A 19,319-nucleotide genomic window follows, 5' to 3' on the forward strand; every position below is an offset into this window, starting at 1 on the left:
ACCAGGGTTTGTCATTGTTATAACTCACCCTGGTGCGTGATGGCACAATGCTGTCACCACTATGAACTCACTTCCTGTTTGGTATCCCTGCAAATGATTTTGATAGGCTGTGGTGGACAATCAATCTATCCCCAACAAGTCACCATTTAATTCAGGTTACATTTTTGACAGCTCTGCCAACAGTTTTAGTTTCCATGACGAATAAACATTTCTGAAAATTCAAATTTTTCCATCTGTTTCATTTATAGTGAAAACTGGGCTTCAAAGGTACATCATATCTGAAAATCCATCCAAACAATCATGTTGCCGTTTACATCCACGCTTTAAGTCCACGATTTACTTTCAACCTTTTAAATTGCTGTCACCTCGTCATCATGTGATCTTGTGGCAAAATTTGTAATTAAACAAATAGTGCATGCATTTGTTTTTGTTTTGTGGGGTGACAATAAAAAAGTTAGTGTAATGACCACAAAACGGTCATCTTTATGTTGGTTTATAATGGAGCACTGTAACAAAAAATAATTTCCCCCAGGGATCAATAAAGTATTCTGATTCTGATTCTGATCTTTAACTACCTTGAAGAAATTCCATCAAGATTTTAAAAAGAACCGCACAGCTGGTTAGACAACATGAAACCAGTCCCTGCAGCCACAGCTGTCTCTGGGTGTCACCATGTTTGTCACCTGCCTGCAATTCTGTATATTCTTCTCATTTAAAAAACTTTTTTACTGCTTCTCACTTTTTCTCTTATCATTCATCTTATAGCTGATGTTCTACATGTTACCAAACAGGATAAACTATAAAGCTGCTTGTTGGTTGTTGGGAGGGAGCTTTTTCACCATAGGGCTCATTTTCATGTTCAAGAAACCAGTTTGGGATTGTTTGAGTTTTGTGATATGGTGCATAGGCCCATCAGAAGATGGGTACACTGACGTCATAAAAGGATGGACGAGGTCAGCAACAATAATCAGGAAGAATGTGGTATTTTAATGGTGCTTAACTGATACTAAGGCAGCCAAAGTATGCCAAGAAAATATCGCCTGCGCTATTAAACCACCAGGCGAAGGCTGAACCGCTGATACAAGGCAGGATAGATCCATGCTTTTATGTTTCATGCCAAAGTTTGACCCTACCACCCGGATGTAGCAACAGAAATTGAGACTCATCAGACTTTTATTGCCCAATTTTGATGAGTCTGTGTGAATGGTAGCCTCAGTTTCCTGTTCTTAGTTGACACCCAGTTTGGTATTCTTCTCATTCAAGGTTCAGTGTTTTGTGTGTTCAGAGATGCTCTTCTGCACACCTTGGTAGTATGTAGAAGAGCCTACAAACAAGGTGGTAACTCAGCTACTGTTCCTCTCAGCTTGAAGCAATCTGGCCATTCTCCTCTGACTTCTGCATGAAAAACTTTCACCCAGAGATCTGCTGCTCAGCGAATGTTTTCTCTGTTTCAGATCTTTCGCTGTAAGCCCTAGAGATGGTAGTGCAAGAAAAAACCCAGTGGATCAGCTGTTTATGGCACCAACAACCATGCTATGCTTAAAGTCAGTTAATTTTAAGCTCAGCAGGTCGTCTATACAGGTGAAAAAACCCTGACACCACTGTAGTTAGTGGTCCTTCATTCAGGTGTTTAACTCTGGGTGAGGCTCTTTAGTGTGACACAATTAGCTCTGAGAGAGACAATAGCTCTGTCCCTTCTGTGACACTAAGAAAGGAGCGAGATGACGTTCACATCCTCTGTCTCTCACACACACACACTTTTTCACCGAGTCAGTGAATACACTGTCACAGCAGCCCCGTTCTGCCTCATATATAGGACACAGACTCATAAACACAATGTAACGTCATGATGATTTGAATTGGAGTCTTAAGTACCACAGACAAGAATTTAAAAAAAAAATCCATCTCAAACACACACACAGAAGAAAGTGAGCTTTCCCCCACAAGTCAGTGATTCATAGATGCAGCCACACCCTCACACTGCAGAGTAAGTGAGGTCAACCTGTGCGTTAATAAATGATGGGTTCAGAGTGAAAACCTGGTCACTGTGGGGATTCAGGGTGTGAGAGTGAAAAGTTCAGCAGATATCCAGGAGAAAAAGCACATCCAGCTCTGTAACCCCAGCAGAAAGGGCCTTTCATATTTCATAAGCAGTTCTGTCTGACTTCGCATGTGGGCTAAGAACCAACTTGATGGTTTTATTGCAGTTAACGCTACACATAACGGGTCACCGCTGCTGAGAAGTGAGAGACAAGTTTCAGAGAGACGTGCTGGGAGCATCTGTCTGATACGTGCTAGTCTTCATCCCTCTCTTGCCTGCTTGTTGCTTCTCCTTTTAATGCAGTTCCACCCAAAGTGCATTTTTGCTTTGGATGTGGAGAAGTAATGTGTTGCAGCCTGCTGTCTTAGGCAGAAGAAACGTCTCAGCCTGTCTTCTTCAGCACCGAACGCTGAAAAAGGATGTGACTCAGCGGGTCTAATGTGGTTACAAGCATACATACTATCAGTGTGATACTACAGCGGGAGGTGTCACCAAATCTCTGCTCGCACGATTAGAGATTTAGTGAAATCAAAGGTGAAAAAAATACGTAGACTCTCACATTACTGCCATAGGTATACCAAGAGTTCAGGTAAAATTAAAACACTATAGAATAATATAAATGAATCATTTGCAGTCTTTTAATGTGCGCAGAAGGAAAGTGGGTCGGCTCAGTGAGAGGACTGCAGTGATTATGCGCTATAGGCCAGAAAACAAGCAAATAAACAACATTCAGAGAAATTTATTCAAATCATCTCGAAACTGAAAATCCAGATAAACAAGGTTATCAAGTGTTTTCGTCTCATGGCCACAACTGAGGTGATATTTGTAGCTGTGTTCTCTTCCAACCTGCTGAGATCAAAATGAGATGATTGCTGCCTTGATTAGCAACATCTCATCTCGTAGTGTTCAAAGCAGCAAGTATTGTAAGCTGCTGGGACCTTTCTGGTAGGGTTTCAGATGAAAGACCAGACTTCTAGCAGGTTGTAACTTCAACAACAGAGCCCCCATACTGCAGACCTTTAACATTTAAATAGGCAGCAGCATGCGGGGCTGGAAAGCTAAACCAACAAGTGAAAAAATAAATAAAAGGCCCCGTGCGTGGTTTTTACCAGGCCTGCAGCAAATTTCATATTCGAGTGATGACTCGAAGAAAGTTTTATTGGGAATACAAACAAATGCAGATGGAGAAAGTAACATTGCATTTGCAGAGGGATGATAAATACCAAGCTCAAATCACATTTGATGACCATAAAGCAGGTCCAAGTTGTGACATCGCTCTGGATTTATTCCTCTTCAGTTTAAAAGCACATCTTACAGTGTGTACGTGTGTTAGTGTACGGGACTCACCAGGGTGTTCAGGTGGCTGCGGGTATTCACGGCGTGTTTGAGAGCCAGTTTAATCATTGTGGGCAGTCTAAGAACAACAGCCTCCATATCCTGCTCTCCCCTCATGGCACCAGCCAACTTCCCCAGTCCATCTATATAGCTCCTCCAATGAGGCTGCACTTCTGCAGCTCCCCCCAGGCAGTTGTGCATCACTGCTTGACAGAAGCCTCTGCAGGCCGGCGGCCCCAGCATGCCCTGGCAGTGCGGGCAGTACCACAGCCTCAGCAGGGACCGGCTGCACTCTCGGCCGGGCCGCAGATGGTCTGTGGTGTTGACGACCTCGATGCCCAGGTTCAGCGCCTGCAGGAAGACTCGTGTGGCCAGGAGGGAGCGAGAGAGTCGAGTCATCATCAGTTTAGGATAAGGACCAAATGCTCCCGAGTCCTTCCAAGCTCCTCTTACACACTCCTCGGACACTGAGGTGCCACTGCCTCCCAGCAGGCGGCGGTACGTGAGCGGAAAGAGGCGGCCGTAGAGCACCGCCACCATGTGGTCAACTGTGGAGTCCGAGCCAAGGATGTAAAGCGACATGTCCAGGAACAGCTGCCCCACAGAGCTCTGGGCACCGCTCGCAAGAGTCGGGAACTCTGACTTCAGCATCGTCAGGGTGGAGTTACGTCCGTGGCGCAGCACCAGGTCAAAGGCCTCTGCAAAAAAGAGTGAGACAGGGTGACAGTCAGGCCATCTTCTGAAAGCTCAAAAATTTCATTCAGTGACGCCTTAATAATCACTACAATTACCTCAAAGTTCTCAGCAAACAGGCATCAGCTTAACTCAAAAACATGAAACACTCAAACAGAAGCTTTCCCCCAAACAAAGATCCTATCCTTAACGATCAAAGCCAGGGAAAACTTCCCACGCGCAGCCTCGCGTTCCCTTTTCCCCACTTTTTCTCCATTTGTTGTTTTCCTCTAATGTGCTCACACACACTCTGAGGAAAAGCACGAACACATGCGTGTTATTACAGTAACGGGTGATGGCTTCAAACGAGCTTCTCCAATAGATAAACAGTGAGATTCTGGCTTTGACCTTTCCACAGTACAAAGCAACGGTCTGTAAAAAGCTCACAGAATCGTAAAAAGACACCAGTAACGTCAATATATTAGTCAAGTGTGAGAGGCATGGCCGTAAGGATGTCTGTGAGGAGAAAAGCATTCAAAACCTGCAGGAGGGAGTGGAGCAGGGGCCACTGTGAGAAGAGAAAATAATCAGTGGCGTTTCAAGGCACAAAGTGAAGTCTTATCAACAAGGTGGCACAAGAAGCGGGAGCTCCATCATCGACCCAGTTGCAAAATGAGTGAGGACCCGACAACAGAGGGGATTTAAAGCTCCATTACTGAACTTAGCAGGGGAGCCGGGACTCAGTGAAATGAAGCTTTGGACGGGAGAATAGCGTGAGATCCCGAAATCCCATTTATACCACGGCTAGTCCACTATATCACTTTGTTGGGAGTGACTGCCGCAAATGCTTTGTGAGGAGCAGAGGAAAAACAGTGGTTTAGGGAACATTAGAGGAAGTTATTGGTTTATGTGCTACAACAAATAGCCATTTCATCTTTGTTATTCGTTTTTCCCTGCTTGGATAGTTTAATTTGTTTTTCTTCATGCCTCTCTGAGGTCAGTGAAGCCTATGTGGAGCTTTGGCGTTGAGAAACAATTTAACTCCTCTGTTTTTAGGACATAATGTGACTTTCTGTGTATGCGTAAACAAATCCACATGAGGATATAAATACATATATATGAGATGTTTCACTATGATTGAAATGAATTCTGTAAACTAAGTAAACTCTCACAGAGGAATAAACACATTCGTTCCTCAAATTAAACATTCACAGTGTTTTTGTTCATCTGAGGTTATATTTACCTCGTTTTAAGATTTTTATTATCATCCGATATGTAAAACCTTAGAAACGAGTGCAATTTCTTCTTCCCATGTTTAGTAGGACTCGAAACACAGCAGCTAATGCATAAATGCAAGCAGGCCCGAAGTGATCCAGCTTTGCTATTTATGGTGTGAAGTGAGGTGAAAACACACTGATATGAGCTGCAAATGTTTCAACTCATTTTGAGGCTCAGCGGTTTCAATTTATTAATTTACAGAAACTTATTTTGAAGAAAAAAACAAGAAGAAATTGATTCTCTGTCAAAGTCTCAGATCAAAGGATAAACAAATATAGCACAACCAGATTGTGGTTTACTTGCTAGCACGAATGAATGTCTGCAGCGCACTTATTTGCCCTTTTATGGCAACCAAACTGCACACTAGCAGGCAGATCAGAGCATATTATTATTAATAATTTGACACTAAATCCACCTTTTTGTGTTGTTGAATTGCTGCTGAATCATTTTAATCTTTCTGGTCCCGGTTTATCGTGTTCATTGCGGCACAAGGTATTTGCCTTTGTACGGGGAAAATTAAGCTCAGCTCTGGAAATAACAGAAAATATTAGAACATTTTTTGATGTTGCATAGCTTCACTGCCATGTTTCAAGGTTGTAAGCCTGAGTTTCAAAGTTGGTTTTCAACTTTAAAATGCTGAAAGTGTTGAAATATGCTGCCTTAACTGGCTAAAGAGAATCCTGTGAAGTAACGACCCTGTAAGTAGCCAGCTTTAGTTAATAAAATACTGAACCTGTTTAAGCAAACTTTATCATAGGCTGGAGTAAACTGCAGCTTTAGGTTCTAATGTGTAGGTAAGCAGCCTGCTCGCTCAGCAGAACAGTCGCTGGCTGCCTAAAGGTTAAGAAAAGCATTGGAGGATGTTCAGGAGCAGCGCACATCTGTTTGGTTTTTCACTCTACGGCTGTCCTGCTGTGTCTGTGAAGCACTTCCCTCTGTGATCAGTGAAGAGGCAGATGTGCAGATTGCCAGCTGAGACAAGGAGACAGACTGAAAGGAGGGAAAACAAACCCACACACACACACACACACACACACACGGTTACACACAGAACTCGCAGATGAGCACAGAAAGTTTTCAACAAGCAGATATTTGGTTATCGATTGAAAAGTGGAGGCAGTGAGAAAATGTATCCAGCTCACAAAGCGGTTTCTAAAAAAAATCCACCCACATCAAACCCTGAAATTCAGCCGCTACCTGTAGCATCTCTCACGCCGTAAAGAGGAGAGCCACTTTGCGATGGTAAAGAGAAATACTAGAGGGCTCTTCATAAATGCAATTCAATGGCTCTGAGTAGCCGGGGTCATAGCATGAACCATTGCGAGCCCATTTCCTGCAAATGCTCCTCACGTTCTTTCAGCGGTGAAAGCCTGGACGGGATCAGGTATCCTTTAATGGAGGGGAATGGGGCCGTATGTCGGGGACCTGTGACACGCCGGATACAAGTGTACGAGGTCAAGAGCACGCATTACAAGAGCAGGAGCCCAGAGCAGCATATTAGGTCACGCTTAAAATTAGCAGTAACATTCATTTTGTGAGCGTCAGGGATGGAGGCAGAAGGCTGCTGGTTGCTGGAAAGCTGTTTCTCCTGAGACTGAAGGCCTTTTACTGACAGACCACCTGTTTACTCCAAGGCATCTGGGCATCTCATCTTTCTCAGGCCTTGAAATGCTCATGTCGGATTGACTAAATGCGGTCCAGTAAACCTCTACTATGCGAATTTCTCATAATATCTGGTTTCTGTGCATTTCAAGCCATTAATCCCAAATTAAGCAGCGATCAAGTATCACACATTTCATGTTATTAGTAAAATAAGTCTGATAAATCTGCGGCACAATGAGGTAAATTCTTTCTGACATCTAAAGCCTTTAAGTGACTGCAGCTCAGACATAAAACAGGCGCTCCCGTAATCTATGAAGGGCCTGTCAAATAAGCATATTTGATGTTCAGGAGCCCATCAGTCTCCACGTTACGTATAAGTACATAAATCTGCGGCTCATAACGTACCAGGCTTGGCTGACCGTTGCCTGTGGTTGACACGCTGCGAAGGCAAAGACATGCACCGTGCTGCCTCATCAATCAGCGGCCCATACACCCATTATCCCCTGAGAGGAAAACATCAATAAATTACCCAGCCAATGAGACTAATCCATTTGGCTGATGGAGTTTCACCTCTAGCTGCCATGGAGACGGATGGAGGAGTCGCTGCCACCTGGTCCCGTTAACAAAGCCGTACCTGTCCGGGACGCAGACAGAGGACTGGCGGGGGTGCCACGGTGACACTTTTGATGTAAGGTGATTGGGCTTCTAAAGGGGGCCGGTGATGATCCAACTGTCTTATCATGTGTCTGTGGGTGCACCAAGCACGTGCGCAGGCTGACTCTAACAGACACCTCCCAGCAGCGTCGACGTTCAGTCGTGATTTTATGAGCTACAACAAAGCAGCATCTGTTCACTGACTGTAAACAGTGCGCTGCATTTTCCAGGCACGTTTCACTCAGAGCACTCTGCACTCAGGTAACCTGAGACCCGCTCCACCTGACAGCCCTTTTTTCCCCCTTGCGAGATTGTTGTACATTTGCATCTGCTCGGGGCTTTACGGGACGGCGGCAGAGAGGCAGAGCGGGGCGGGGCCGGCTGATTCCAGGAACAAAGCAGGCAGGATGCTGGTAAGGCCTTGATAACATCACCAGCAGACCATGAGGGCCAATGGACAGCGGGGTAGAAATGAGAGGTGTATTAGGTTACTCCATCTGTTAGGGAGCACCTCGTCGAACACACAAACACACACACACGCACGTGCCCACACGCAGCCGCGCACAATGCAATCAGAGCACTCAGCAGCAGCCAGGTGGTGACAGCGAGGGCGAACATTTGGCGGACCATGGTGGGATGGCGAGGTGTAAGTCAGGTGTAAGGACACTCATACACACACACGCTAACAGATTTTTCTTTGTGTTCATTTAACTGCTGCCCTGTGAGCGTCCAGCTAATGTTTCCTCCCAGCTAGGCAGTAAAATAAACAAAATACATACACTGCTTTTATTACTCGTAGTCTGCTTCTAATAAGAAAACAACTCGAGAGGTTTGTTTTGGGGGGTTTTTTCTCCAAAAACTCATACAGTCCACTCGGATCCACTGAAAAAAAATATACAGCACTTTTACTTCTGTGTATATTTTTTGAAAATGTGGTTTATTATTTCAGGATAATCTTCAAGTCCAACAAGACTCGTTATCTGTTCTACATTAATTGAAGGTTAAAATCTAGGTAGCAGTCCCAAGCTGCACTGGATAAAAACACACAAACAGAACTTTACTTCTAAAGTTCTGAGACAGTTAAAAGATATTTTTCATAATTTGATGCATTAATGAAAAAATAGTTCTCAAATATTTCTATTTCAGTAAAAAAAAATTGGCAAAATTTGTCATCTCTCATTTCTTTTTTGTTATTTATTTGAGGAGCCTGAGCTTCAGCCAGCAATAGTTCTCCAGGGTTTCTGACGCTCTTTCCAAGTTTTTCTTTGGATGTTGGCTCCTTTTTGACTGACTGATAGTATTCCAGGATTACACTTATTGCATTGTCAGTGAGTTTGGGATCATTACCATGCTAAAAAATGAAGCCGTTGCCAATCTGATGCTTTCCAGATTTTATAACATGGTCGATCAAAATCTGGTCGATCACTTTTCTGTGCTCATAATTCTATTATATTCTATCAGTTTTGACAAGATCAGTGCAGAAGTGCAGCCCAAACCATGACAGAGCCTCTGCTGTGTTTTACAGACCTCTCTTCTGACTTCCTCCATTCATACTGACGACTATTTCAAAATTAAAATTACACATGTGGTTCTGTGGGCCAGGCAGGTTAGGACACACAGAACAGGATTTGAACTAAACAGCAGCTTTACTGCTGAACTCAAGCAAAATACAAAATACACGAAAACTCAGACAGGGCGAAAGAAAGCTAGGAGAGCTCAGGCTGTGTTGAAGAATAAAGGTGGTCATACCAAATATTGAATTCCAAGCTTCTGCTGCTGCTGTCACAGTCGCGGCGCACTGCATAGCTCATCTTTGTGTGCCGTCCTTCTGCTGCAATGTAACACTGGGTATGAGCCACTAGAGAAAACAGGTCCATGTGCCTCTCACAGGGTGGCTGGTTTGAAAAGCTGAAGGTGACATTGTATGAATAGATGAAATGAAGTTTTCCACCATACAGCAGGGCCAACTCTGTTTGGGCCTAACATACTGTACTTTCCATTGATGTATCCACAGCACAGGATGCAGACTGTTTATAGCATTCGGTTTATAGCAGCATGTGTATTTGCAAGGGGCTGACAATCAGAAAGAAGATGGCTAAAAGGCAGGAGAGCCATACTGGCTTGTTTCAGACAGAGGAACTGCAGGGGCTTCACAGTGGCTCAGTATAAGATAAATAATAATCACTTTAAACTGTGAAGCATGCCAAGCTACGCTAATAGAGTTCAGATGATGAGCACAATGAAGGATGAAAACATTCACAAGCATGAAGAAATGTAAAGCTTGATGTTTACGTACATATATGCATATGTACATATGATATGCATAGACTCTACATCCCCAAATTTTTGTTCATAATTACCAGCCATGTTTGCTTACTTAGTGTACATTCAGTATTTTTCTCCACGCCCACCTGCAAAGACTTTGTCCTCTATTAAACAGGTCTCACAGTTTGAGAACCACCAAGCTAGGTCAGACATAGAAGTCACTGGTTTGAAAATAAGCTGGCAAGTATCAGACTTTATTTTTACCTGGTTGGCTGAGAGTTGGAAAGCAGCCATGGTGATGTATGGCAGCCACGGTTTTTTAATACATTGTAAAATGCAATTGCCTGAATTCACAAAGAGCAGCAGAGGTCTGCTCATCAAACAGCACAACAACAAAGAAAACTGATTCACTGGAGCTCAGAGCACAAAATATTTTAATAATTTTTAATGCAAAAGATTTTTTCCACACTTACCAAGTTCCATTTAAGCTCTGGTTAATTTGCTAAGAATATCAACTTTATTGCAAAAAAGGACAAATATCTAAAGCGGCTTTGGGATAATTAGTGGAAAACTATTTACTTACTGTGACAGCTACAAAAAGAAAGCAGTTGTGAAGGATTAAGATGAGTGTATATTCCCACTCAGTTTATCATACCTGTTGGCTTTATTCCCCACAGGTGCCACTGCTGGGGAATAAAGCCGCGGCTGATGGGTGCAGACGACAACGGTTAAAACGTGAAATGTTTCGAATTCAATTTGGAGCGTTTTTTTCTCCATTCATCGTGGGTTGTTTTTTTTTTTAAACGTGGGTCGTGGAGCGTAGACTGTTTTTCACCTTCAGAAGTGGGGCCAATGCCATAAAAAATCTGCAATAAAAGTAGCATCTGTGTGTGCTTTGTGCCTGCCTCCTTTTTGACAGCTCAGCCAAATATCATTAGAACTATCCAAGTATAAGAAACACATCATCTCATTGACTGGAAAACATATCCAAGAGCAATAAACCACATCCACGATTACTTCTTCTTATACCATCAAAATCTAAAACAGGAAGCATTAGACACACAGAGATAGAAATTGCTGTTCCTGGGTGATACAGATACGCCAGCAGCCAGTTTTTCTTTCCTCCCGTGCTTCCATATTTCTGCTTGTCACCATTGACTCCATTGATCTCTGGCACTGGCCTCCAATGCAGAGGTCAAAGTTGAGCCGTGCTGTATCTCTAACCGGCAAACAGGCGCTGTCAGAGGACACGGTGTGCAGCAGAATAGAGGACACGGCGAGGTGGGAAGGACGCGAGGGCAAAAGTGAAGTGGAAAAACACAACTGAGAGCTGGAGGGGAGGTAGAAGAGGAGGAGGAGGAGGAGGGGGTTCAGTGAATGGTGCCAGAACGTGTGGAGAGAAACATTCAGCGAGGCGAGCTTTGAAGCTCCATTCAAAGGCATCTGGAGTCAAGCAGTGCCAGAGCTGTGAGACACGTCGCACTCCTCTCGCCAAAACTCAGCCACGGGTGAGAGAGACCTGACACCCCAATCAAACGCTCGCCTCGCAGACAAAATACACATCGGACCCCGAGGAATCCTACCACTCAGAAAAGTGATACTTGAGTGAAAGGCTATTCCAATAATGGATTCATTTCCAGCGCACAGACCGAGACGCAGAGACAGGACACACATACACAACCCAACACACACCCATAGGCGTTATTGCTCTCTGGGGCTGCCGTTCAAGGCCGCGGATAAAAAGCCCGCAGCCCGTCCGTCCACATCTGATCGAAGATGAGAGAGGTCACGACTAACGCAGCGCGAGCACTCCACTCCAAATTAAGCATCCGAGCTCTATTAATCCAATATGCATCTCTAAGTAGATCCTGTGGTTCGTGATGAATGCACTCCTACTCATTCACCCTCATGCTAGTTTTCATGCTTGCGCCGCATTACGCCCATGCATCGGCTTAATGCTGAACAGCTCAATTTCAAACAGAGACAAATGTTATAGAGGGAATATTTGCGTTGCCATTTCACGATGCGCTCGCAGTAATAAAAGATGAGATTCGTGATCCCCTTTTTCTTTTTTTTTGAAGTCGGGCTTATGACACATAAAAGGAGAAGCGGACTGAAGTGAAGAGAACTTATGAGGAGAAGCAGCAAATGTTTTTGAAGCTCTGAAGCAGATGGGTGCACAGTGTGAGGGGAAATAGTGAGGCTGCATGAGAGGAGGCTTCCTTAATTATAAAACCCAGACTAATAACTTTCGGTGGATTAAAAATAATAATAATAAAGTTAAAACACGTCAGGTTTTAACCTGACACGTGTTGGAGGCTCTGACACTTTACAGTCCTGTTGCTCGAGCTATCATGAAGTCCCACTCTAACCTTCTGTATGTGTGTGTGAACAAATGAGATGAGGTTTTTTTAATTATTACAAGCTGAATTTAATAAAAGATTAAAGGCCAGGTCATTGCCACTTTAATAATTAATTGTGGCTCGTCTATATGTGGAACATTCTCCCTGAAAATAATGATGCACCTTGCATGATGCCACTATTATAGTGTCAGGACTGCCTGAAGACGACTTATTCCCATCCTTTGTCATGAGATCAAATGGACTTTGAGTGTGTGTGTTAGCGTGTGATCGTGTTTGTAATTGACTGCCTCAAGCCATGTGGGTTGAAGGACACCGATGACAGTTTCATTACAGAGCCGCAGAGTGCAGTGTGAGGAGTGTTTCTTCTCCCGGTTTGTCAACGTGGGTTCAGATGTGACTCAAAACACTGAATCAGTGTGAGGTGTGTTTGATTGCCCAACAATGATTAACTTTGAGGGGAAAATGGCTGCAACATTTTTTTTTTTTGCAGGAGGAGTGTAAAATCTCACCTTTGAGAGAAGATGGGTGGCCTCGAGGATAAGGAACATGCTGACAGACTTTGATGTAGGACATGGAAATATGGAGCTTTTTACCAGAAACAATTGAGCACAAAAAAGTGGTGGAGGAAGAAAAGGCACAAGCTGGGCTTCTTGCAGGTCTTCACATTCAAGAAGGAAAGGAAATGTTGGACCCTGCAGCTCAGAAACAGCAGCTCAGCTTATCGATATAGTTGTCACCGAGGTGGGAGGTATCACAGCTAAAATACACAGTCGAGGGTGGGGTGCGCAGAGGTCATGGAAGTGCAGAGAAAATATCAGCGGGAAATAGCCAAAGGCTACAGATTTATGCTGATTTAACAACAGTGTTTGAAAGATCCGCTGAGAAGCTTCCACTAAAATTGAGATAGCTTTCAGAGGCAAGATAAAGAGTTTTGAGAAAAAAGGAGGCAGCTGTGTCAAAAGAAATGTTTGGGAGCGGCAACAAGTCAAAGAGCAAAGAAGACGACGCCTCACAAAGCCAGACTTCAGAGGATGACAGAGAATGCATCAGTGCATCGCTGTTTCATGTGTAAACTGGAGGAACTCCAGATCGTGGTGACGACAACAATGGATGCCAGGAAAAACAAAGGAAGGTGAATGAGCTAAGACAGCATTTTGAGAGGCTCATTTAAAAATCATAAAGCCGCTGCTTATTCTCCTGCTCTGAGACAAATTCGGTTTACACGCAGTCTCAATAGAGTTCACGACATTCATTCTCTTCGCAGCCCATGTTTTTGGCAGTATATGCACACATTTAGCTGCCTGCTTTCAATTCTAAGAAAATACTCATGTTCTTCGGGTGTTTTCTTCTTACTTGATGGAAAAGTGACATATTTAACCCTTTAGAGAAACTGTGATGCAAGAACCAAGTTAACAGTGTAATCTAAAAAGAAGTTGCTAAAGCAAGCTGTTAAAAAATACAGTATAGAAATACCAAGAGAACAAAGCAGGGCAGGAGAATCAGTCGGTTATGCTTTTCCAAAGTACGGGTGAATGTGTCGGGGCCTCGGTCGGGGAATACACACTTAGGCTGGCGTGACTGACCTAGCGATCAATTTCACAGCAACCACTCGCAACCAGTGGGACAACACTAATTTTTCCCCAGCGACAGGTGGTTGCTACGCGGTGGCCAATCGAACAGGTCTCTGCGCCTGTGTGACCGAGACATCAGGAAAACTGGCAAAACTAAACGATGATTCTCAGCAGCACCGCAGCGCTCACAGCATCGGTGCAGCATCAGCCGTCGGCAAACGTGATGATAATAAAGTTTTTAGTGAAATAAGTGAAATTCTGTTGAGCTTTGTCTGCTGAATGTGTCAGCGAGAGAACAAACCAGGTTATATGTCAAAATGTGAACACAACTCACAACAAGTGTGCTTCAATGTTTTTCATCCCACACAGGCAGCTCAGAGGCAAGAAGCCAGGCTTTTGTTTGGTTGCTGCTGAAAACCGTGGAAGCAGAAAAGATGGAGAGATAGAAACAATCTGCCAACAGCTTTGTTTCCAGCACCACAACCTTCTCCCACTGGACTCTGGCCATTTCATCCTGGTGGAGAAACGCCTGACTTTACAAAACTTTGATTGTTGTGAAATAACAGCAGGCAAGCTAACCTTGGACGCTCATGTTTCCCAAATTTTCAGCTAAGCCTTCACTAAAGATAAAGTATGGGATTTTCTTCAAGACACCAACACTCATTGAGCTCGTCTGTATTATTGGGTCAGGTGCTTCTCCTTCACTCTATGGAGTCTCTGTGGGCTTTGGGTCAGTCGATTTGGCTAGCAGTAGCTTTGGGCAGATGCTAAATCCTGCTGGAAAAGAAAATCAGTATAAACTCTGTCAGCAGATGGAAGCTTGACCTGCTCTACACTCTTTGGGTAGGTGACTGGGCTGACTTTAGGCTCGATAAAGCAAAGTGGACACTAGTAGAGGACATGGCCGACTTCAGAAACTTCACTGGACTTCAAAGATTCTTGATACTCCTGATACTTTTCACTCTTCCTCCAGAATCTGAGCATTGACCATTTCCAAAATTCAAAGTTCTCTTTAGCCCTGGTAATAAAACTTTCTGGAGACCACACACACACACACACACACACACACACACACACACACACACACACACACACACAATCTCTAGAAAATGAGAGGAGCCAGTTTTCTCGGTTGTCTGAGGTCTGTTGTTTATCCTTTCTGCTGATATTTTTCCAAATATATCCTTCTCATCACCTTGCTAAATTTAAAAGGAACATTGCACGCCACACACCATGAATGACGATTTTCACCAGATGCAATGTTGTAGTCAATTACGGCAGCAAAACACATTTGAACGTCCTGGAAAAAGGCTTTAACCAGATTGTGATGTCTGTTGCTGAAATGATGTTTGGGGTACTAAGCCTAATGCATATTTCAGATGTTAAAACACAACTCAGGGGTCTCTGCTCTGTTGTTTTCCTGATTTAGTGCCAATTATGCTTATTAGTTTTAATAACCCAGAGAGGCTTTTATGCCCTTTATCAATCTGAATGTGATGGTTTATTATAATTTGCAAACCGCCGTGTCATCGTGCTTAAGAAAATAATTGCTTCAGATTAAAAAGGGCTTATAGGCAACAAATCCGACTGTTTGAGATCCGAATCCTTCTTCCTCTTTGGTCAAGAGATTAATTGTTTCTGTCTCTTGTTTCACAAACTGGCATAATCCCCAAATCTCAGGACATCTGGTGCACTCGTAGGAGGAGACTGCAGGGGCTTTTTTTTAAGCTCATTTATTGGGAATCATGCAGTGTCAATATTTTTGATGTGCTGCGGTAAAGCGGTAATGGAAAATAAATACGTTGTTGCATCACGTCAAACAGCACAGCAGCTGGAACCAATGTGGCGGTGATAGCAGGAAAATAGGGTCCGCTTTGATGTCTGGTAGTCCTTCAGTCAGACGCTGGTCAGTAATGTTGATTCAAGTTTCACATTGAGACTGAACTGTGGAAACCTGTAAACTGTTAATGTATTGATGACTATCCTGAGTTTATAGTCTAAACAATATTCCTGCAGTTTTATTTGATGTAAACTTGAGCGTTTTAAACAGTTACATTAAGAGAAAAAGTTCATTTTTTTGTAATTTAATTCAAAAAGGTAAACTTTCATGTTTTACTTTCATTCTATAAATCATATTACAGACAAAATGAAATATTTTAAAACCTTTTCTGTCCTATTTTTGATGATGGCTGATAGCTAAAATGCAGTATCTCACGTTATAATAATACTCAAACATCACAGATCTCACAGTGAAGTCTAGGTCACTGCACACAACCACCGTCGTCGGGATAACTGCAGACTTGACAGTTGTCCAAATGATGCTCATCGACACCCCCTTCACAAAGAAGGAAAGGCACAGAAGGTCATTGCTGTGAAGGCTGGCTGTTTACAGACTGCTGCATATTACTGCGAAATTAAAAACGTGAAAATGTGGGAGGAAAAAGATGCACAAGCAGCGGGAATAACTGCAGACCTGGGAGGATTTTCAAGAAAAGTTCATCAAGGACTTTTTAGAGCTTCAGAAGCGGTGGACTGAGGCTGGTGACGTTCAGAGGCGTCGCCGGGAAAGATTAGCGGCTACGTGCTGCTAGTCCATTGCACTTGATTAACTGATCATCAGCAAGTGCAAGAATCTCCATTAAAGCAGAAGTTTTTGCAGTTTGCTGGTCTGGTGTAATCAAAATGCCACAATCTTTGTAACAGGACGTCCCAGCAAATTTACAACAATATCAGACTCTGCTCAAATACGGTGGTGGAGGGGCTTGCTTTGTAGCCACAGGACCTGTGCACCTTACAGCCACTGAGTTGACCATGAACTCCTCACATGTAAGGCCATGTGTCCAACAGGTGGGTCATGCAACAATTGCAATGTTCCAGTCAAAGTCCAGACTTCAACCCGACTGAAATGCTGTGGCCGGACCTTAAGAGAGCAGTGAATGACTAAATACCGGAAAACTTTAATGAACTGAAGCAATGTTGGAAAGAGTAGTCGGCCAAAATTCCTCCAAACAGATGTGAGAGACCAATAAAGTCATACAGAAAAAGCTGGTACGCTACTGAATCGTGGGGTATAATGAGTTTTTCACAGGACTGCATAGAGTCCTGTGAAAACTGTAAATATAGATAGAATCTGTATAAACATAAATAACACCAGAATATTCTTCTGAACCTAATTTTATTATTTTTTGGTAATTATGTGCCATAAACATTATAAAGCATCTCTTGCAGGAAAACATGCAATTAGCAGCTCCTGTTTGCTCCTAAATGAATCGCCCCAAGCTCCATTATAGTTTATTCCCATTTGGAATATAATCTGTATTTTATTTTATATTACATTACAACTATCTGCCTAAATATTTTTTTGCATGCCCCGTTAAAGAACCAATAGCCCACCTGGGTGGGAAACACTGTTGCGTGAAATAAGCCAGCTGTTTCTAAGGACTCGCAGTCATTTCTGCAAAACTAGGGTAATAACTTCCGACGTGAGGCTTGGTACTAACGCGCTCCCTCTCAGAAAGTAACGCTGAAGAAAAATCCGACAGCTCTTCTTAAAAACATGGACTTACATTTCACTGTCTGGGTTACGGGTTACGTCATCACAGCTGCTCTGCGAGTCTTGCTGCTGTGTAAACCGTCAATGTGATTGTTGGCAAACATTATGTAAATAAGCCTCCGCCACTTCCTCCCACAATTTTGTGACTTTGCACCAAGCGGTGCTTGAATTTGCATCTGTGACTGCTTACGTTTTTCCTTGTCTTAGTGATGTGGCTTAACTATACGAAAGAGCAATCCTAAAAAAACCTACTAAAAATGTCCTTTTCCTCCTTTACCAGGACTAGAGTAACACTCCAGGCTGACTATAAGCCAGTTTCCCTCTCCTACCTGTCATATAAGAGACTTGAGTCTCATACACTGTAGTTTCTGAGCTGCGTTTGCCACGCTGAGTTTATTGGTAAACAAGCACCTAATTAAGTGATGCTGCAACGGTGTACGGTACTTCTCAACCTGTGCTACTATAAATAGGTGAGAGTTAGGAAAGGGTATTGTACATGACGGGGGGAAAACTTGCAGAGCCTCTTTGTTGTTTGTGTGAGAAATGAGATGAAAGACATACGCCTACGCCGCCTGAATGGCTGAGACACACCTCACCCTCCTCGATCCTCCCCAGTCTCCCCTCCTCTTCTTCACTGCTTCCTCACACACGCAGCTTTCTCATCCCACAAGCAGAACAGGACTCCCTTGTCTGTGCCCTCACACACACACACACACACGTACACGCACACACGCGCACTTGTTAAGGCTGATCCCAGTTTTGCACGGTGCATGCCTCAGCCACCAGCACACAAATGAGACACGCGGAGGCACAAATAGGGCTCACAAACACTCACAAGCAGCCTGACAAGTGGTTTGATCAAAGGCCGACGCATACACACACACACACACACACACGCATGCATGCATCCACGCTGTGCAGTTTGTCTCCTCTGTCTGTCTTTGCTTTCCTTTTTGTCTCCATTACGTAGAGCTGCGCTAACCTTCTGCACCAATCTCCACCTGGCCATCCACCCCCCTCCACATCCCTCCCAGCCCCTCCTACACCAGCCCTCATCCATCTACAGTAAAAAAGATGTCTGCACCAGGGTAAAAAAAATGAATGTGACAATATTCTTGGGGCAGAAACAATGGGGAGAGTCCCCGAGCTGAGCAATGTTAGGTTATTTATCTCCAGGTAAAGATGTGTCTCTTCCCTACTATTCTTCCCCCATTCCTAATCCTATACTCCCACAGCCCCAGAGCTCCTCTTCAGCCACCTCACTACCTCCGTCTCCTCCTCTGAGAATCACCTCAGCAATCCACGCGTTACACTCTGAACCTCTGAAACCGGCGAAACTGCAACACTTTTAATTTTTAATCAGGGCCTCGGTCAGCAGGGACCGGGCTCTTTTACGCTCCCCTTCTCCCACCACCTTAGTCTCACCTTCACTTCTGCCCTCTCTCTTGCTCGTGCTCGCCTACGCGCCCCGTCCCTCGTGTCTCTCCTCCCAAAGTCACGGTGATGAATGGGCAAGCGCTGCCATCTCTGTGCCCACCAGCAAGAGGTAGAGGCCGGCTAACGCGGCTCAGACGCTCTCGGGGATCACAGGCAGCGAGGAGAGTAATTAATCCAGTAGGATGGGAGGCAGGGTTGCAGGACATACTGCGAGCTTCAGGACACTGTGTGTGTGTGTTCATGTGTGTTTCAACGTAAATGATTGGAAACAGAGGATAGAAACTCCAGAGTTTTTGTTTTCTGATATATGTGTAGAACTCGGGGTGATGTGTTTCAGCGAACAAGGTTAGGCTGGTGTGCGTTTGTGTGTTTGTGGGTAGATGAGCTCCCTAAATAAACACCACTTGGGTGCAGACTGGAGGAGCCAGAGGCGGCACATACAAGACTGTCCTTGAACTGCAGGGTCAAACATACTAAAACGAACACACACACACACACACACACACACACACACACACACACACACACACACACACACACACACACAC

At 44.0% G+C, this 19,319-nt stretch overlaps 1 protein-coding gene across 3 annotated transcripts in view; it reads right to left on the minus strand.

Moving 5' to 3' along the window:
• Positions 1-19,319, minus strand: part of gpc3 (glypican 3) — a 127,632-nt gene that overhangs the window by 54,292 nt on the left and 54,021 nt on the right. For all 3 annotated transcript variants that reach the window (XM_005719482.2, XM_005719480.2, XM_005719481.2), the window contains one exon: positions 3,389-4,074. In XM_005719482.2, the coding sequence (XP_005719539.1) occupies positions 3,389-4,074 (686 nt within the window). The remainder of the gene's footprint in view (positions 1-3,388; positions 4,075-19,319) is intronic.

This window comes from Pundamilia nyererei, unplaced genomic scaffold (genome assembly GCF_000239375.1).
Source record: "Pundamilia nyererei isolate P.nyererei 1_Seehausen unplaced genomic scaffold, PunNye1.0 scaffold00001, whole genome shotgun sequence".
In the NCBI taxonomy this organism is placed as follows: Eukaryota; Metazoa; Chordata; class Actinopteri; order Cichliformes; family Cichlidae; genus Pundamilia; species Pundamilia nyererei.